Below are 17,669 nucleotides of genomic sequence, written 5' to 3'. Positions count from 1 at the left end.
TTTTTATGGGGAGGGGAAGCCCCTCCTCTCATTACCCACAGACGAGAATTTCGGTGTCTCTCTGTCCCGCCGTCTTTGCTGCAGTATTTTATTTTTACTGAGTTTTACATGCTGTGCAGTCCAACTCTATGTATAATCAAATACCTGCTTTTTTCCCGCATTCTCCCCCGACCGTGAAAATCCCCGTGTCCCCCCGCCCACCCACTTCCCGACGGCGGCCTGAGCCCCGTGCGCGGAGGCGCCGAGTCTCAGCGCTTCCTCGCCGGCCGGCCCGGAAACTGCCGCTCGAACTTGCTCCCACCACTACAGAGGCCACAGCGACCACGGCGTCAGAGAGCCGTGTCTGGAGCTAAGGTTCTTCCCCTGAGGCGGGTCCCCAGGGCTCGATGACCAGGTCATGGGGGTGACCGTGTTCGTGTTCACGATGCAGCACCCATGGCAGCCGGCGCCCAGGGTGCCCAGAGCCCCAGAGGCGGCACAGGGCAACCCCGTGGGGAGGGGCGAGCAGGCAGCACCCACGGGCCTGGACACACCCTCCGCTTCTGTCTCTGAGGCCGGAGCGGCAGCACAGCTCTGCCTGTGGGGGGGCTCGGCGGGCCCCGCTGGTCGGGCTGGGAGGTGGCGTGTGCTGCCCCTGGAGGAGAGGAAGGGCAGGGAGGGTGGGACAGGGACAGACCGGAACGGGGAGAAATCAGTGACGCATGCAATGTGCCGGCAACAGTGCCTGGAGCCCAGGGATGCCTGACCCTCGCTCTCTGCCCAAAGCAGGGAGCCAGCTGGGTCCTCTGCCCTCGCCCCGGGGAACAGATCGGTGGGCAGGGCTGGGTCAGCAGCCCGGAGAGGTGACCACACAGCTGGACGCAGACAGGGGAGCGGGAGGGACGGGAGAGGGGGCGAGAGGCTGGGTCTCAGGGGACAGCGCCGGCATCAGAGCAAATCGACCCGTGGACACGGAGAAGAAAGTGGCCTCGTGCCCCCAGAGGAGGAAATTCCAGGGGAACCCAAGGCCTCCGCTGCTGTCTCCCGTCGCCGCCACTGGCCCCTCCGCCTGCCTCCCCGAGTCCTCGAGCCGTTCCTCAGGTAGCAGCCGGGGTCTTTTAAAACAAAGCAGGCAGATCCCCTCAGTGCCTGGCTTCGAGCCGTCCTGCAGCCTCCCGCAGCTCTGAAAATAGTGTCCCAACTCGGCCAAGCAGGGCTGCCACCACCTGAGCCACCTGCCTGCCGGCCTCTCCCGCCCGCCCCACCCCCCGTCTGCCGTGCAGGCCCCGACGCTGGTCCTTTGCCTCCAGCGTGCCAACCGGGGGCCCACCCCAGGGCGCCTGCGCTCGCTGCTCTCCCTCAACATCCTGCTCCCGGGGCTGCCTCCTTCCCCCCTTCCTTCCGCATCAAGCTCCAATATCCCCAACTCAGAAGGGCCTTCCCAGACCCCCTGTTTGAACAGCCCTTTCCTAGGCACCCCCCCCAATCCTTCAGAGCGGGGGTCAGGGTCTGACTTCACCTCACTGGTCCCCAGCACCGGTAGCAGCAGCGCCCTGCGCTTAGTAGGTCCAGTGTGTATGGGGGCCTCTTTAGTTCGCTCGGCCAGATGCCCGGGCCTGGCGGGTGGGGCAGCGTCGAGCGGGGACCCAGCACAGGGCCCCGTGGAGCCCACCAGGGGCCCCGTTCCCCGCGGGCACTGAGCCCCCAGCAGGAGCCAGCACTGTGCTGGGCCTTCCACCCTTGTTGCACGTCGGACCCCGGGCGGCTGGCTGTCATTTTAGTGGCTACATTTTCCAAACAAACAAAAAAAAAACAGAGCAAAGTGGAACAAAGGGCTTCCTTCACGGGTTGTGCACAAACTGATAAAGAAAGTCTTGCCAGAGGGGGAGGAACGAGCCCAGCTGAGCCGCACACTTGCTGAGCACGTGGTTGGACAGGTGGCCTCCGGGGCCAGCTGGCCGGGGCCCAGCCAGGCCCAGCCCCTTCACAGCCCGCTGCACCTGGGAGCGGCCGCCCGCACTCCTCTGAGCCTCGGTCTCCCCCTCGTTGGAGGAGGTCATCGAGGACAAGGCCATGTCCAGCCTGAGAGCTGGCCCCGGCCTCTCTCCACCCCCACCCCCTGCCCCTGGAAGGCACGCCCTGACTGCCGATCCCACACTGGGGGGCTGCCTGCGGGGCGCAGCCATGGGAGAACACGGTCTCGCCGAGACCATCTGGATGGTGCCCGTGACTGACGCCCGTGAAGGCCCCCCAAGACCGCCCAAGATTCCGGCGGGCGGGGGAGATCCACGCGCGTCGCCCCCGCCCAGGACGAGCCTCCCCAGGAAGCCCCCTCGCCCGCCCCTCCAGCCGGCCGCCTTCCCCTCGGGGGGGAGTGGCGGCCTCTTCCTCCGGAAGCGTCTGGGGCCTGGCTTTCATGTCGCCCCCATCGGCCTGGCGGAGACAGAGCTTTCGGCAAATTGTCTCCAAGTGTGGATTTCAAATATATTATTTAGCAGGAGAACGCTGTCAGCAGATCACACTGGCGGAGGGACAGCTCTTCCCAAACGGTGTCAACGTGTGGGTGTCCAACTAACTCCTCAGCAGCCAGAACACACTGCGCAAACCCCCCTCATAAAGGACCACCCCGAGACCCCAAAGGTCTCCCAGGGGCGGCGGGGCCCAAGCGCCCTCCCCCACAGCTGCATGGGCGAGGGGGGTGGGGAGGCCGGGACACCCTACTCCGTCCTCTGGGGCCCGGAGACCACGGACGTACCGATCACACCAGCCAGGTGTGCACCACCGGGCTCCTGGGCGCGCCGCTGAGGCGCACGGGACAGCAACGCCAACCTGGGGAATCTCCGCTCACTCTGGCCTCAGCGGGGGGTACTCAGAACGAATAAACCCGAAAACCCTTTTGGCGCAGTCCACGGGTGCACAGGTGGCCACTACAGTCCGCGTGGACGTCCACACGTGCCCCTCGCAACAGGCAGAGCTCCCGGCTGCCACAACACCACCCATGGAGGACGTGTGGAAACCACGCACTGTGCGCTCACAACACATAGGCGCGCAAGACGCAGGTGAGAAAGCGCCCAGAATGGGTGAAATGTGTCGGGAAGGCGCTTGTCTCCAGGGGGAGGCAGGTAAGGACCCTTCAGCTTTCACCCGTGATGTGTCATTAAAAAGGAAGAGCAAGGCCTGGCTGGCGTAGCTCAGTGGATTGAGCGCGGGCTGTGAACCAAAGTGCTCGCAGGTTCGATTCCCAGTCAGGGCACATGCCTGGGTTGCAGGCCACGGCCCCCAGCAACCGCACATTGATGTTTCTCTCTCTCTCTCACTTCCTCCCTCCCTTCCCTCTCTAAAAATAAATACATAAAATCTTTTTTAAGAAAAGGAAGAGGGACAGGATGCTAATAGCTCTGACCCTGGGGGCAGAACAGCAGGTTAGCTCCAGTTACCGGGCGGCTCTCTGCATTCTTGCCGTTTTCTCCACCAGCAGGGACTGGATGACCACACCCCCCCACTGGGCCCCAGATGCCACCCCTCCCCCCTCCACGCCCCCTCACCTGTCTGGGGCAGAGTGCCCGTGGCCGGCGGCCCTGTGCAGCTCGCTGCGGTTCTCCAGCCGCGCCAGCGCGTCCATGCGCTTCAGCATCAGCTCCAGCAGGTCGCTCATCTTGCGGAGGACGCCCCGGGACTCCAGCCCTCCCGTCACTGCGGGCAGAGCGGGGCCACGATCAGGTGAGGCCCCGGCAGCCCGGCGGAGGGAGGCCGCCGGAGGCCACCTGGTCTCCAGGCCGAGGCGGCTCAGGCCCCAGCCCACTCCTGTCTTCCTGGGGAGAGGGGGAGGGGTCAGGAGAGGGAGTCTGGCCAGCCCTCACCTGCGGGACAGGAATCCAGAGAGCAGGGAGCTGGCCCTCGCCCTCTGGCGGGGCGCCCCGGGTCAGCCCTTTAACCTTTCTGGGCCCCGGTTTGGCGGCCTAGAATATCAAGCTTGAGACGGACTCTCAGATCTGCGAGGTGACAGAGAGGGCCCAGGCGTGGGGCAGGGGCCTCAAAGCCCCCTCCCACCAAGCTCCAGACAGAACTCCTGGACCGGGCTCTAAAACCGTCAACCACGCACCCCTCCCCAAATCCCCTGGGCGGACTGTTAAAATCAGATTCTCGGGCCCTGCTCTCGACCTGTGTGTTCGGACCTCTAGGGTGCGGCGCCCCGGACCCTGCACTGCTTGTACCCCCACGTGGCTCGCACGCACAGAGGAGGCTGCAGGCCCGTGACCGAGGGGCCTGGGGCCCTGTTCTCCCACCAGGCTCCAGCCCGCCGCAGGCCCCCCCCACCCCGTGGCAGACCGCCCTGAGTTTGCCCCGGCTCCCGGTCTGGTCTTCTGGCTCCCAAAGACCAGCACCAGGGCTGACGGGCAGGGGAGACCTTGTGAAGAATGAAGTTAAATGCAAACGAGGTGCTCCGCCCCAGATCCCATTAACCAGCCGGAGACGCTCCGAGGTTCCCTTTGCAGTCCTTCCCCGCCGTCCGCGCTGCACATGCCTCTGTACTGGCGTCTCGGGAAGGGTCTCTGCAGCCCCTCCAAACGGGCCTGGGGGCTCGGTTTCCGGCACCGCCCCCGGCTGGGCTCCCCGAAGGCCCCCAGGACTGGGCGCTGAACCTCTCAAAACAAATGAGCCGAGTCCATGGACCCCGCCCCTACCCCCCAGTGTTTCCGGGGCTTCCAGGGAGGGGCGGGGGGCGCCTGAGGGTGGGCTCCTCAGAAGCAGAGCCCAGAACAAAGGCCCTTCATTTGGGCAGCAAAGGAAAGCCCAGCTGGGGACAGGGGAAGTCACCCAGGGCGCTACGGGGAAGAGCGTGCCCTTCCCTCTCGGTCAGTGTTGGGGGCAGTGGGGGCAGGAAGGGAGACGCGGAGCAGGATAACTCAACAGAAGCAGACCAGAGCAAGAGGTGGCCGGGGACCGTAAGCCCCTGAGAGTCCCTCGGAGGTGCCCGGGTCCTGGACCGCCCCGCACCAGGGGGAGGAACCCAGGTCCTCAACACGCCAACGGAAGGAGCGGCTCCGGAAGGCGGGGGCTGACGGGCGGGCGGGCTGAGGCGGCAGGGCCCCTCGCCCGCAGATGCATCTGCAAGGCCGCCTCCATCCGCCTGGACCGAGACCCCAGCCGCCTCCCCAGCAGCGGGGACCCAGGGGCCGCTCCCCTCATCGGCAGGGAGCGCAAGGCTCAGGAAGCTTCTGACACCTCAGCAGGCAGCCCCTGCATGTTCTGCCCAGGACAAGGCCGGGGTGGGTCCCCGGGAGGAAAGGTGGCTTTACACAGCCAGTCCCGCCGCCCTCCCCACGCGACACACCCCTGGGTGCCACCGCCGGAGGGACTGTCGGCAGAGCGCGCTCCTGACTTGACTCGCCCAGAGTCACTTCTCCGCTCCTGGGCTCCTGGCGTCAGCAAAACCGAAGGCGCTTAACGTGAGGCCCCAGGCATCTCGGATCTCACCCGAGTTCCCTCCACGTTTCGTGTAAACAAAGCACACTGGGGCGCCAGGGACACTAATGGCTCCTTGCGCTGACAGACGGGGGTGTGTCCTGCCCACGGAGGCCCCGCCCTCCCCAGACAAGTGCCCTGCCTCTCTGTCTCTCCCACCCCCCCCCCTTGTCCCCACCCTGCCCTTTCCCCCTGAGTCCTGGAGGGTGCAAGGCCCGCACCTGAGCAGACAGACAGACCAACCTCCTGCACCTGACGTGGGGCTGTCTGTGCAGCTGGAGGTGTGAGCACCTTTGTGTCGGCACAGGGCCACCTCGGAACCCAGCCGAGGCCGTGGGGGACACAGGGGCAGGCCCCGGGCCCGGGCGTGCCCCTCCGTTGCCAGCCTCAAGGGCAGGTGCCCCAGAGCCCTTTGCTGCCGAGGCTCAGGCCCAGGGGCAGCCTCAGCGCAAGCCAGGCCAGGCCCGGAGGTCCGCCCCAGCAGACACTCAGGGCAGTGCGTGCGGCCGAACCAAGGACCTGCAGCCTGCGGACCTGTGTCCCCTCCCCCAGACACAGCCTGGGACCTCTACTTCTTCACGACAAGACAGAGAGGCCCCAGCTGGCGTAGCTCAGTGGATTGAGCTCAGGCTGCGAACCAAAGCATCGCAGGTTTGATTCCCAGTCAGGGCACATACATGCCTGGCTTGCAGGCCATGGCCCCCAGCAACTGCACATTGATGTTTCTCTCTTTCTCCCTCTCTTCCCTCTGTAAAAAATAAGTAAATAAAATCTTAAAAAAAAAAAAAAAGACAAGACAGAGAGCCTCAGGTGCCCCAGGAGCCACAGCAGCAGCGGAAAGGGGGCCTCAGACACGTCACACCCCCTGTCTCACATCCCCTGTCCCAGGGGGAGGCGAGTCCTCCCCCTGGGACAGGGAAGGGTGGTGGAGGCAGAAGCGGTGGGGAGGGGCGGGGGTGGAGAGGGAGCGCGCACGAATCCACCCCCGGGGCCCCGGCCGGCCGCCGCTGCTGCTGCTGCGAGACAGAACTGGGTTAGACCTCCTCCGAGTTCTTCGCCTCCCCGCAGCCGCCTCCTCCTCCTCCCCGCGAGTCTTGAGACGAGCGTGCAGAATACAGAGTGCATCTGCCACGAAATACAAACCGCCCACGGGTGAACCCGGAGCCTGCCCGGGGAGGCCTGGGTCCACAGAGGCCACGGTGGGGTCTCCTCTCCTTCCAGATGCCGCTGTTCTTCCCGGCCCCGTCCTGGCGGCCGTGGGCGCCTCCCCGCGGGACCCCACCGCCCTCAGCCTCGACAGGCAGGAGAGCGAGCTTCCCCATCTGTGCTCACAAGGTTTTGTTGACCGATGCAAGGATTTATCTCCTAAATGTGGGTTTCTGTCTCCGGAGGTTGCCCTGCGGCTGAGCGCAGACTCGTTAAATAAACCCCGGCCTCCATGCCCTGCGAATCCCCGCCCGGGCCCCTGCACACCCGCCCCGCCCCCCCGCCCCCCGCCCTGCTCCCAACCCCAGTTCTCCCTGCTGGGCTCCGAGGTTCAGGCCAGAGCTGCCCCCCACCCCCCAGGCAGGGGACGGGGTGTCTCTTGCAAGACCAAGACTTCAAACCCACAAGATAAACTTGGGGCTCTTTCCAAGTAAGTCCCTGCTTTGTGTCTCTCCAAGCAAATCAGCTTAATCCAAGGTCGTGAAAGAAACTGGGAGTCGGTGAGAACTGCGGTAGGCAGCGAATCAGGGTCAGTTCTCCGGGGTTCTCAGAGGGCCCCCCCCCCCACGCCCTTGCCGGTTCCATGTTGCTGGCACCTCGCTTCCAACAGGAGCCCCGGAGACCCCACTCCCGCGGCACCCGGAGGACATGTCCGTCCACCCGCGCCCGCCTGACTCCGCGCCAGAACGTGCACACCAGCGCCACTCCCAGGGGCCCCACTGGGACGCCCCGGGCGCCCCCTACAGGAGCGGCGACCCCGCGCCGTGGCCTGTTCTCGCCACAGAACGCCGCACAGCAGTGACAACGATGCCAACCCCACCCGAGACCGAGAGCCTCGGCGACGGAGAATACCCGGAGGGCAGGGCACACGCACAGAGAACGCCGCCGCACGCACGGCTCCGGTCTCGGAGTCCCCAAACAGGCAAAGCTCCCGGCGCCACCAGAGCAGCGTCCTGACGTCACGAGGGCCTTCTGGGGGCGGGGCGCGCCCCGCTTCTCCATCCGGGCTGCCGGCTGCACCGCGGCGTTTGGCGCGCGCCTGTTACCCTCCAGCGGCGAGTTCGAGCACACACGGGCACGACACAAATGCCTCGCGTCTAGTTGCACGGCCGCGGCCAAGTCCTCCTCCCCCTGGGGTTCCGTCCACCCCTGATCCGCAAGGCTTAGGCTGGACTCGGGTTCCCACCCCATCCCACCTACCAGGCAAAACTGCAGAGTGCAGGGCTCGGTGGGGGGCGCCGCAAGCCCCTCGTACCCTGGGCCTAGTGCGGGCCCCAGCCCCTCAGGGAAGTGAGCATAAGAACCACACACCCAGCCGTGCACCCCTCCTCCCCCAGCCCCTGGCCGCCACCCCTGACCTTTCCGGAGGTCCAGCTTCCTCAAGCCCCTGATGTATAGCAGCCCCCAGAGACAGACATGTCCCCTCCGCAGGGATGGCCCCCAGGGAGCTAGAGCATCACTCCCTACACCCCACCCCTCAGGACCCCTAGGGTGCCCCCCACCCCAGATTCCCCTCCAGGCGCCCTCACACTGGGCTCAGCTGCCGTTTCCGCCCCAACCCTCACGTGTCCCCTCTCGGAAGTCCGGGCTGGTCCTCAGTCCTTCTTCACCCTTTTCCGCAATGGCCCCCACCCCACACCCAGCCGCTCCAGGAAGGATTTACGGAGCCCGGTCTAGTCGCCAGGGGCTGCTGGCGGCCCCGCGCACAGGCTCTCTGAATGCGTCCTCGCGGCAGCGCTGGGGACGCGGGCGCCGCTATCCCCGTTGGGGGAGGGGAGGGGAACGCGGAGGCTCAGGGACCGCGCGGCCTCCGCGAGGCGGGGCGGCCTCGGTTGGCTCGCACTCCGGCCTGACGGGCTAACAGATGTGCACTTCCTGCGGGAGCTCGCCTTCGCGAGTGGACAGGGGTGCGTGTGAGACGGAGGATTCTAATGAGGAGACACGGGGGGGCGCACAGTGATGCCCCCCAAGCACCCCGCGGAGGACCACCTTTCTACGGCAGGGCACGGTGGTCACCTGAAACGGAGGAGCCAGTCAGCTGACACCTCCCAGAGGGGCAGGGGAAGCCCACCGAGCCAGCCCTGGACAGTTCCAGACCCCACTTGCCTCAGTTTCCCCACTTCCGTGCCCCCCTGCCCCGAGGTCGACCAGACCAGGCCCAGTGACACCGGGCCAGAGGCCTCCCAGGATGCAGGGCGCAGGGTCATCGCCGGGATGGTGGCCCCATCTCAGCCCCGCCAGGTGAGCTCAGGCGATCCAGCCCCTGAGGACGGGCGTGGCTTTCCTCCCTGGTGGGCGAGGGCAGTGACGTGGCCAGCGGCGCACAGCCCCCCGACAGTGAGCCAGGGCACCAACCGGGGCCCCCTGGTCCCCACCGCCCTGCTCGGAGACTCCGTTCCACGGCCTTGCAAGCGCCACGTGGGCAGGGCCGTGAGGATCCAGACGGTGTCCAACAGGCCCAGAAATAAGGCCACGGACAGCCTGCTGGGACCACAGCCCGGACCAAAGGCAAAGAGTACGCAGATCCTGGAGAGACCGGTGTCACGGTCAGGCCCCTCCCATCAGAGCAGCCCCATGGGCAGCCTTCTCTGACGCCCGGGAGGCCAGGCGGGAGGGGCCCTGATGACCACGGCCGAGACCGCGAGAGGTCGTGCAGCCCAGGCCAAGGCCCTTGTCCACTCACACGTCCGGAGACGAGGTGGCCAGGATGAGGTGGCCAGGACGCCGTGACCGTACGAGGCTCGAGGGCCCCCCGCCCTCCCCTACACGCGCCTGCCCCGCTCCGGGCGCCGCTGCCGCCCCCGGGGAGATAGCTACCTTCCGTGCGGATGGTGAAGGGCGAGTCCCCGGGCCGCCGGGCCGAGAGCTGGCCTCCCAGGGACGTCATCAGGAAGCAGAGCGAGAAGAAGCCGATGCCCAGGACGAAGAGCCTGCGGAGATGGGCAAGGGGGCGGGCGGTCAGGCGCACCCCCGCCCCGGGAGGGCCCGCACAGTGACTGCGGGACCGACGGGGGGGGGGGGCGGTGAGTGGGAGAACCACAGGTCAGGGCACGTCTCTCACCAGAGCAGGAGAAAGACAGCCCCGCCCCCACCCCCACAGGGATGCGGCGCAGCGGGCCCGGGACCGTGACGGACAAGGACACACACCTGGGCGTGAGGTCGAGCCTCTGAGCCTCGCCACCAGAGGCCCCCGAGGGTGGGCCCCAAGGGTGGGCCCCGAGCAGCAGCCCGGGCGTCCCCTCGGAAATGCTGGAGGTGCCGGTTCTGGAGCCCCCGCCCCCACCCCTGGGCTCCTGAATCGGACACTCTGGGGGCAGGGCGAGCGCCGCTTTCAGGAGCTCTCCAGGTGCGCCGGCGTGGAAGGAAGCAGCAGGACCGGCCCGGTGCCGGCCCAGTGCCAACCAGAGGGCGAGACACCGCCCCCCTCCCCCGGTCCTGTCAGTCATCGGGTCTGCCGGCACCTGTGTGCACAGCCCTTGGCCGTAGCCTCCAGTCATGGGGTGCTGGGGCACCTCCTCGGCATGGGCAGGGGGGCGGGGTGCACCCCGTCACTACCAGATGGTAAGATCTAGAAGGACAGGGCCGTGTGGTCGCCCCCTGTGCCCAGACTCTCCCTGACCCATGTCTTCACCAGGCAGGCACGCGGGAGGCTGCCAGCCGGAGCCATCACCGGTCAGAGTGCCTCGGCGCCTGCCTGCGGGGTGTCACACGGTGGGTGCCGTGGGTCACCGTGGTCGGGAGAGCTGGCTTCAGTCTGTAGCTGCTGATTATCTACCAGGTGCCAGGCACTCATGCAGCCCCGGTGGGGGAGGGGGGTGTGGGGAGCAGTAGGGATCCCCCCTCAAGTCCCCAGCCCCAGACTCCACTGCTTCTGTACTAGACCCCGGGCGCCAAACAGGACAACTGAGCTCCCCGGCATAGTCTTGGGGTGGCCGGAGGTGGCAGCTGTTTTGTGACTTCAAATCGATGGGAGACCTTGATGAGCTGGCAGCGCTGGCAGGGGGCGCCTCGCCCACCCCCGTCAGGGAGAGGAACCCCCACCTCGCAGGGAGCCCCCCGTCACACCAGAGACCTGCGGCCCCCTCACCGCCACCCCGGCCTCCAGCCCCAGGCTGTCTCTCTCCCTGCAGGACTTGCCTTCTGCATTTTAATCTTCATTATTTGAAACTGGCAGAGCAGTATTTAATTAAACTCTGGTCCATTAAAGAAAACACATAATTGCGGAAGAAAATAAAAGTACAACAAAACTCCCTGCCCGTATTTGTATTTAAAGGAAGCTTGTTAGAGATGAAATCGGAGAAGGGGCAGAATGCAAGAGCAGGGAGGGGACAGGGAGCTCCCTCCAGGAAGTGACGGGGAGGGCTGGGGGCCGGGGGACAACGCTCCCTCCTCTCCCGGGACCCCTCATCGAATCCCACCCAGCCCAGGGTGGGGCCCAGGCCCGAGGGTCCCCAAGGTGAAGCCAGGCTGGTCTCAGGACAGCAGCCAGAGGGACGGCGTGAGAGGAGGTGGTCACACACCCAGGAAGGTCCTGCGGGCATCGGCTGTGTGTCCTCCCAGCCTGAGGACGAGGGCGGCCCCTCCAGTGACTCGTGCCTCCCTTGCCCCGCTCCCTGCCCCAGCGCTGGGGTCGCACTCGCAGCTGCAAACCCCCGGCGTCCCGAGACCTGCCGTGACAAGGCGCCTCCGCCTGTATAGCCCAGAGCCTGGGTTCCCAGCTCGTCTCCGCAGCACCTGTCCCTGCCCCGCCCCAGTCCTGCCAGTCCAGCCTGCCCTGGAGCGTGGCAAGCGGGGGTGATATGGTCGGGGGCCTGTCGCCTGCCCCCCACATCTGAAGGGGACACAAAGACCCCACTGCAGGCTGTGGGTCTCTGGCCTAGGGAGACCCCAGAGCCCGCCAATCAGGGCAGGACCCCAGAGGGACGCACGCGGCGCGCAGGCGCTGTCCGTGGTGCTGGAGCCCCGCTGGCGCGCTGATTGCCCCAGGAAATGTCCTGCTAATGCTCCGGTGCATGGCTGGGCTTCTGCAGCCTGACGGCGAGACCGACATGGGGTAGATGAGACGGGTGAGGACCGTCTCCACCGTGTGGGTCAGCTAAAGAGCGGAGGACTTCCCGGAGGAGCAAGGCCCCTTCCAGGCTCGCCTGCCTCGCACAGGAACCTCGTGTCTGTCGGGGGCTCCGAGTCCTTCCCATGGGCGGGGCCAAGGCCCACCGCGGGGTAGCCCGGCCCTGCGGTCCTCCCGCGCCCTCCGGCCAGCGGTGGGGTGGCGGGGCGCGGCTCCTGCAGCCCGGGGGCTGTCTCCCCAGCTCCTGGCCGATGGAGGGGCTGGACGTGCTGGGGAGGCGGGCGCCACGAGAACCCAGGTCCCCTGGTCAGGAGAAGGGCGGGACATCAGGGGGGCCCTGGGAGGCCTCGGGAGGAGGGGCTCCAACTCAGCGCCCCCTACAGCACGAGCCTCGGGAGCCCCAAGGGCTCCTTCCTCACCTGTGGCCGCTCCCTCTGAGCCCTCCGTCCCCCACTCGCGGTCCCCCACTCCCCAGGCCTCCGGGGTGGGGCTCGCTGAGCCTGACCCGCCGCACAGCCCCAGCCCTGCCTGGCCTTGGCCGCCCGAGGTTGGGTGAAGGGACCGGTCTCCACCTCCATCCTGCCTCCGCGCTCCCCCCCGCCCCCGCAGCGCAGCGCCGCCCCTGCCCCCGCCTCTCCACCACCGAGATGAGGGCGGGGGGTCGAATCCCCATCAGAGAGGCTCCTTGCCCCAATTTCGGGGATCCCCCTGTTGGAGACAGCCTGCACCCCGCGGCGAGAAATGGAGCGCTCGAAGAAGGGGGCAGGGAAGGGGCGGCACAGCAGGTCGGGGTGGGCGGGCCGGCCCCCGAGGTGCGGCGCCCCAAGTGTGACGCCAGCGTGGGGTCCTGGGCGAGGAGGGGTGGGACCCCGGGGAGCAGGGAAGGCGCGCCCCGGCCGGCCGACTTCCGAGCGCAGGACCACGACCTGGGTGCCACCTGCCCTCGTTCCCGCCTTCGCACTCGGAGTCCTCCCCAAACTAGACCAACTCGGGACAAGTCCCAGGATTACTCACCGCCCCCCACCCGCCACGAACCCGACCCCAAGCGCCATGCCTCTCCCCAGCCCCACCGGTGGGAGCACGAAGCGCCCCGTCCGCTCCGCCCCCTGGCACGCACCCTCGCCAGGACGGAGCTCGTGCGCCCCTGCCCCGCGCCCCCTCGGGGAAAACGACCTCCCCGCGCCAACCGGGAGAGAACTTTACCGAAAGGGTCTCAGGGTGACCAGGCATCTTCTGACCATTATCTTCCCATCGGGGCTCACTGTGATCATTGTTCAAACTTGTCTGGGCGAGGAGCCACGGGCGAGGCCGGACGCGCCGTCCGGGGCCCTGTCCCGCCGCGTCCGGACCGCGAACCGGCCCCGGGCGGAAGCCGAGTCGGAGCGAGACGGGGGAGCGCGGGGCCTCGGCGGCTTCGCTGCTCGGGCCGCGGCTCGCGGGGTCGGCGCGGCCTCGCCGGGCGGGGACGGAAAGCGGCGCGGCTGCCGGAGGGCGGCGAGGGCGCCCGGCTGACCGTCTCTGCGTCTCCGCCCTCCTCGCCTCACATTTTGGGGGCCGGGAGGCGGCGCGCCCCCAGACCGCCGGCCGCGCGTCTGCCTGCTCGGGCTCGCTCGCTGGGCGGGACGGCGCCGCGGCGCGCAGACGGGCTCCCCGCCGCGGGCGCCCTCATCCCCGGGCCCGCGCCCTCGGTGCCGGCTAGAGGCGGCCCCGGGCTCGCGCCCCGGCCCCCCGCGTCCCCGGGCCGCGCCGCTCCCCGCACCGGCGCCGTGCAGCGCCCATGGCTCCCAGCGAGGGCGCCCGGCGCCCGCCCTGCCTCCCGTTCGCCCGGGTGTCCGGCGTCCGGCCCGCGCCGCGCTGCGCTGCGCTACGCGGGGAGGCGCCGCATTGTTTCCTCGGAGGAGGCGGTGGAGCCTCGGTCGCGCTTCCCTGGCGCGTCGGCGCCACCTCGTGGCGGAGGCCCAGCAGCGCGCTCTCCCGGCCGTGGTCGGGCGGCTGGGAAACAGGGGGCGAGGTCACCCGGCCCGCTATTGGGTGCCTTCTGGACGGTGCCAGGGCCTTCCCGCCCACCTCTGCCGGTGTCGCCCCTGTGGACTTCTGCACCGGCCCCGGCACACACCCCCTGATTACGCTGTGCAACCCTCCTCCGTCCTCTGGCTCTCTCTGGTCCGAAACTGCCGCGGCCCCCCTTTGCTTACTGATCTGAGTTCGAACGGTGTGGGCCCGAGTTCTAGTCTCTGACCCTCCCATAACCGGGGGAGGAGGGGGCACGTCCTGGGGACTCTCGCGCCTCGGTTTCTTCACTAAGAAACGAGAGGGACCGGGAGCTCCCTAAAGCCCCCTCCGTGTGCCCCTGCCCTCCTCCCACCCACCCCTCCACTTGCTCATTCCTGGAGACTCGGAAGCCCCAGGCTGGGAAGAGCCCACGGCCTCCAGCCAGTGTGAAATGACGTCGGCGACCCTGAGGGTCCCTCCATCCCAGGCAATGATGCTGCAGTCCGGCTTAGGCGAGGAGAAAGCTTTTGTTCTCTGTCCGTCCTGCCCTGGCCCAGGTCCCCTCGCGCAGCCCCTTAACGGCCGGCCTGGCCCACCTCCCAGCCCCCTTCTGAGCCATTTCCCACCAGCCGGAGCTCACGCTCCAGCTTTTCCTGCATATTCTCCATCAAAACCCTCCTGTCCCGTGTCCCATTATCTCACGGCCTCGCTCCCTGCAAGTGGGGAAGCAGATGATGAATCGGTGCTGGCGGGCCGGCGGGCTGCTCCAGCGAGGTAACGGGTTTGCATGAACGAGGCCGCGCTGACCATATAGCTCCGGGCGGGAGAGCGGCGAGTGGCGGTGGGGGAACTGGGCCTCGGGCAGGCTGGCCGAGGAGCTGCCGGAAGGGCGGGGGGGCTCTGCGGGGCTCTGAACAGCACACCTCTGGTGCCTGGGCACCCACGCCGGCCGCACGCCGTGGTGACAGCCCCTGGCAGAAGCCGCCTCTATGTTAAGGGGTGAAACGGCCGTTCCGACTGTGCGCCCCTCTCCTGTCAGCTCAGGGGGCGGCACTTGCACCTGGCTGGCTGGCATTTCAGGCCGAAAGAGAGGGGAGAAGGGTCCCCCCACCCCACCCCCGGCCAAGTATGGCCACGTCTGGTGTGGCTCGTCTGGGGAGGTGGCCTTCGCTCTGCTGGAAGCCCGAATTCCGAAGGTGGGAGAGGGTCCCCCCCACCCACGCCCTCTGGGCCTTGCAGTCTTGGAAGTGGGCGCTGAGGTGGGCGGGGGGGGGGTGGTGGGGAGGAGCACGAACTGCACGCTCAGGCCGGGCAGGAGGCCCCAGAGGACAGGGAAGCCCCTTTCTGAGCCAGAACCCCGCCCCCACCCCCGGCCCCCACAGCCTCTCCCTTCCCGAGGCCCGTTCCTCTCATCTGCCTCCTGCCGGCCGCGCGGCTCGGCCCACCTGCTCGCGCCCCGATGTGCGGTGGACCGTGGGAGGACCCCAGTGGGCCCCGTGTCCTCCACTGTAAATCAGGCTGGCTGCAGGCACCTCGGGGCCTTCATGGCGTGGCGCCGGAGGTTCGCCTCGGTTTTGCCTACTTGCAGTGGACGCTGCAGGTGCCCGCCCTGTCCCCTGGGCGCTCACCCCCTGCACGCCAGAGGCGGGTGACCGGGAACACAGGGGACAGTGCCTGAGGCTTCCATTTCTGGCAGCAGGAATACGCGTGACCATGCGGGGGCCAGGCAGAAGTGCCAAGGAATTAATGGCCTGGAAGCGGCCCTCAAGGAACCAATAAACACGCGTCTCCGTCTCCCTCAGGAGGGGCGCTTGGCGGGTTCCGCGCCGCCTCCCACTGTTCCCCCGCAAGACTGCGCTCGGCGGCCCACGCGCCGACACCGGCACCGTCACACACCCTGTGTGGGCTTCCTCCCCTTCCCCGCCTCCTCCCCCCTCCTCTGTCCGTGTGCCGGGGTCACCTCCCAAGTGAACTTCAGGTGCAGGAATCCTTGTCGCTGAGTCTGCTTCTGGGGAGCCCCGCCCCACAGGCCAGGGGCTCTCTGCCCGGGCTCACGGCAGAGTCGCTTGGGGAACGTGACACAGCGGAGTCCCTCCCTGCACCTGGCGCCTCTGGGGGAGGCCTGGGCATGTGTGGCTTCCACGGCCTCAGGTGACACCGACACAGCTGGCCGGAGCGGAGACCCGCGGTTCCGGATGAACAGCCGTTGCCTCCCGGTAAGCAGTGGGGGGGGGGGGGGCGGTGCAGGAGTCGGGGGCCACTCCTGCCGGAAGGCACGCCCAAGGACTGATGATGTCAGGTCGTGCAAGGTTCCAGAACCGTCCCCTCTTCGTGCCTTTCCTCTTTGGGGCCCGCCCAACACAGGGATCTGGGGCCCAGACCACACCAGCCCGGGGCAGCGGGGGCGGGGTGGGGGGGGCGCTCCCTGCCGCCTCCTGGCTGGAAGGGCGGGGAGAGGCCTCTGCGGGGCGACGCGGGCCCTCTGCCCCAAAAGGGAGGGCAGCATCCCGGGGAGGGTTTTGGAGAAAGTGAAACGCAACTACTCAGGATTGTCACACTCCAAATGCCCAGAGGGCGGGCCAGACAGAGAAGGGAAGGGGGGGCTACCGCAGTGGACCCTTGGGGACCGAGGGGCTGCAGACAACAGAAGTTGATGGCCCCCCAGGTCTGGAGGCCGGAAGCCCAACATCAAGGTGTCGGCAGCGTTGGCTTCCCCCCGGAGCCTCCATCCCGCCTCTCCCTGGGTCCCAGCGGGGGCCGGTGGTCCTGGACATCGTTGGCTTGTGACACTCAGTCTTGTCTCCTGTGTGTGCCTGTGTGTCCTCTCCTCTCCTGACGAGGCTGCCAGTCGCTGGTTTAGGCCCACCCTAATCTAGAATGACCTCATCTTGGCTCACCCATCTGCAAAGACCCTGTTCCAAGTGAGATCCCACTTGGAGGCTCCAGGCAGACAGGAGTGATGTGTGTGCAGGGGGACGGGGTGGGGGGGGGCGGTGCGGCGCTATGGAAAGGGAGCAGCCAGCGTCGGCGAGGACTGGACGTAAGGTCCCCATGCTCTGAGTGACCGTGAGCCCCGTCGTTTCAAGAGAGTCAGAAATCCGGGCTTCTCATGGGAAGTCACAGAATTTTAAAATGCAGACTCGATTTTTTTTTGAAGCGCTGTGCAAGATCATACAATCCACTGGCAAGACAGCCATTCGGGTGTCCCCCGCGGATGTCATCAGCAGGCAGAGCAGGGAGCCCGCCAGCCCTGCCCACCCAGCAGGTCCGGCTCTCCTGCGGCCCGCCCCGGACCCTTCCACTGCAAAGACGCCTCCCTGTCCCCAGGGGCGAACTCAATGCTCCCTGGGGGCCTCCTTGCCCCTCGGTGCCCCCCCTTACCCCGCCAGCCTCCCTGGGCGCGGGAGTCTGGGCTGCCGCCCCTACCTTCTCAGGGCGGCCACAGAGGCGGCCTGTGGGGGGTGGGGGGGGAGCAGGAGGCGAGAAAGAAACAAGCAGCATATGGTGTTTGAAATCCCCATTTAATGGGCTCCGGCTTGGGCAGCAGACAGCACATTAAGAGGCAACAGGCCATTGTCCTCTGCTGGGGAGCGGAGCATTAATAATGTCATAACGGCGTTTAGCGACACCACGCACAGATCATCCCCGGCCTCGCGGGGCGGCAACAAGCAGCCCCGCGGATGGACGGGCGGGCAGGCGGGCGCCGGAGCTGCACGGGGAGGCCGGGAGGTGGGGGGCGCCGCGTCCCCGATGCATATTTCATGTTTCCTGTTTCCCAACATTGAGGCTAATCCACCGATTGAAAAGCGGCATCTGGGTTTATTTTTATCGGTGCCAGAAGGCCATTCTGCCGCACGGCGTGTGGGCGCCGCGAGCGCAGCCGCTGCACTTTCCCGGGTCTGCAGGGGCGTCGGCTGCCATGTCTGTGCCTGGGTGTGCGTGTGCATGCGTGTGCATG

The 17,669-nt window shown here is 67.4% G+C and overlaps 1 protein-coding gene across 1 annotated transcript in view; it reads right to left on the bottom strand.

Annotated features, from left to right (window-relative positions):
• MGAT5B (alpha-1,6-mannosylglycoprotein 6-beta-N-acetylglucosaminyltransferase B) overlaps positions 1 to 13,066 on the bottom strand; it is a 54,628-nt gene extending 41,562 nt beyond the window's left edge. The window contains exons 1-3 of the mRNA XM_045836977.1: positions 12,923 to 13,066; positions 9,469 to 9,581; positions 3,525 to 3,672 (exon numbers count right to left, since the gene is read on the bottom strand). Coding sequence (XP_045692933.1) covers positions 3,525 to 3,672; positions 9,469 to 9,581; positions 12,923 to 12,990 — 329 coding nt within the window. The 5' untranslated portion in view covers positions 12,991 to 13,066. The remainder of the gene's footprint in view (positions 1 to 3,524; positions 3,673 to 9,468; positions 9,582 to 12,922) is intronic.
• Positions 13,067 to 17,669: the final 4,603 nt, after the last annotated feature.

The sequence above is a fragment of the Phyllostomus hastatus genome, unplaced genomic scaffold, assembly GCF_019186645.2.
Source record: "Phyllostomus hastatus isolate PE091 unplaced genomic scaffold, TTU_PhHast_1.1 phas_contig_210, whole genome shotgun sequence".
Taxonomy (NCBI): domain Eukaryota; kingdom Metazoa; phylum Chordata; class Mammalia; order Chiroptera; family Phyllostomidae; genus Phyllostomus; species Phyllostomus hastatus.
Note: the sequence above shows the minus strand (reverse complement) of the source record. Positions and strands in the feature narration are given on the sequence as shown.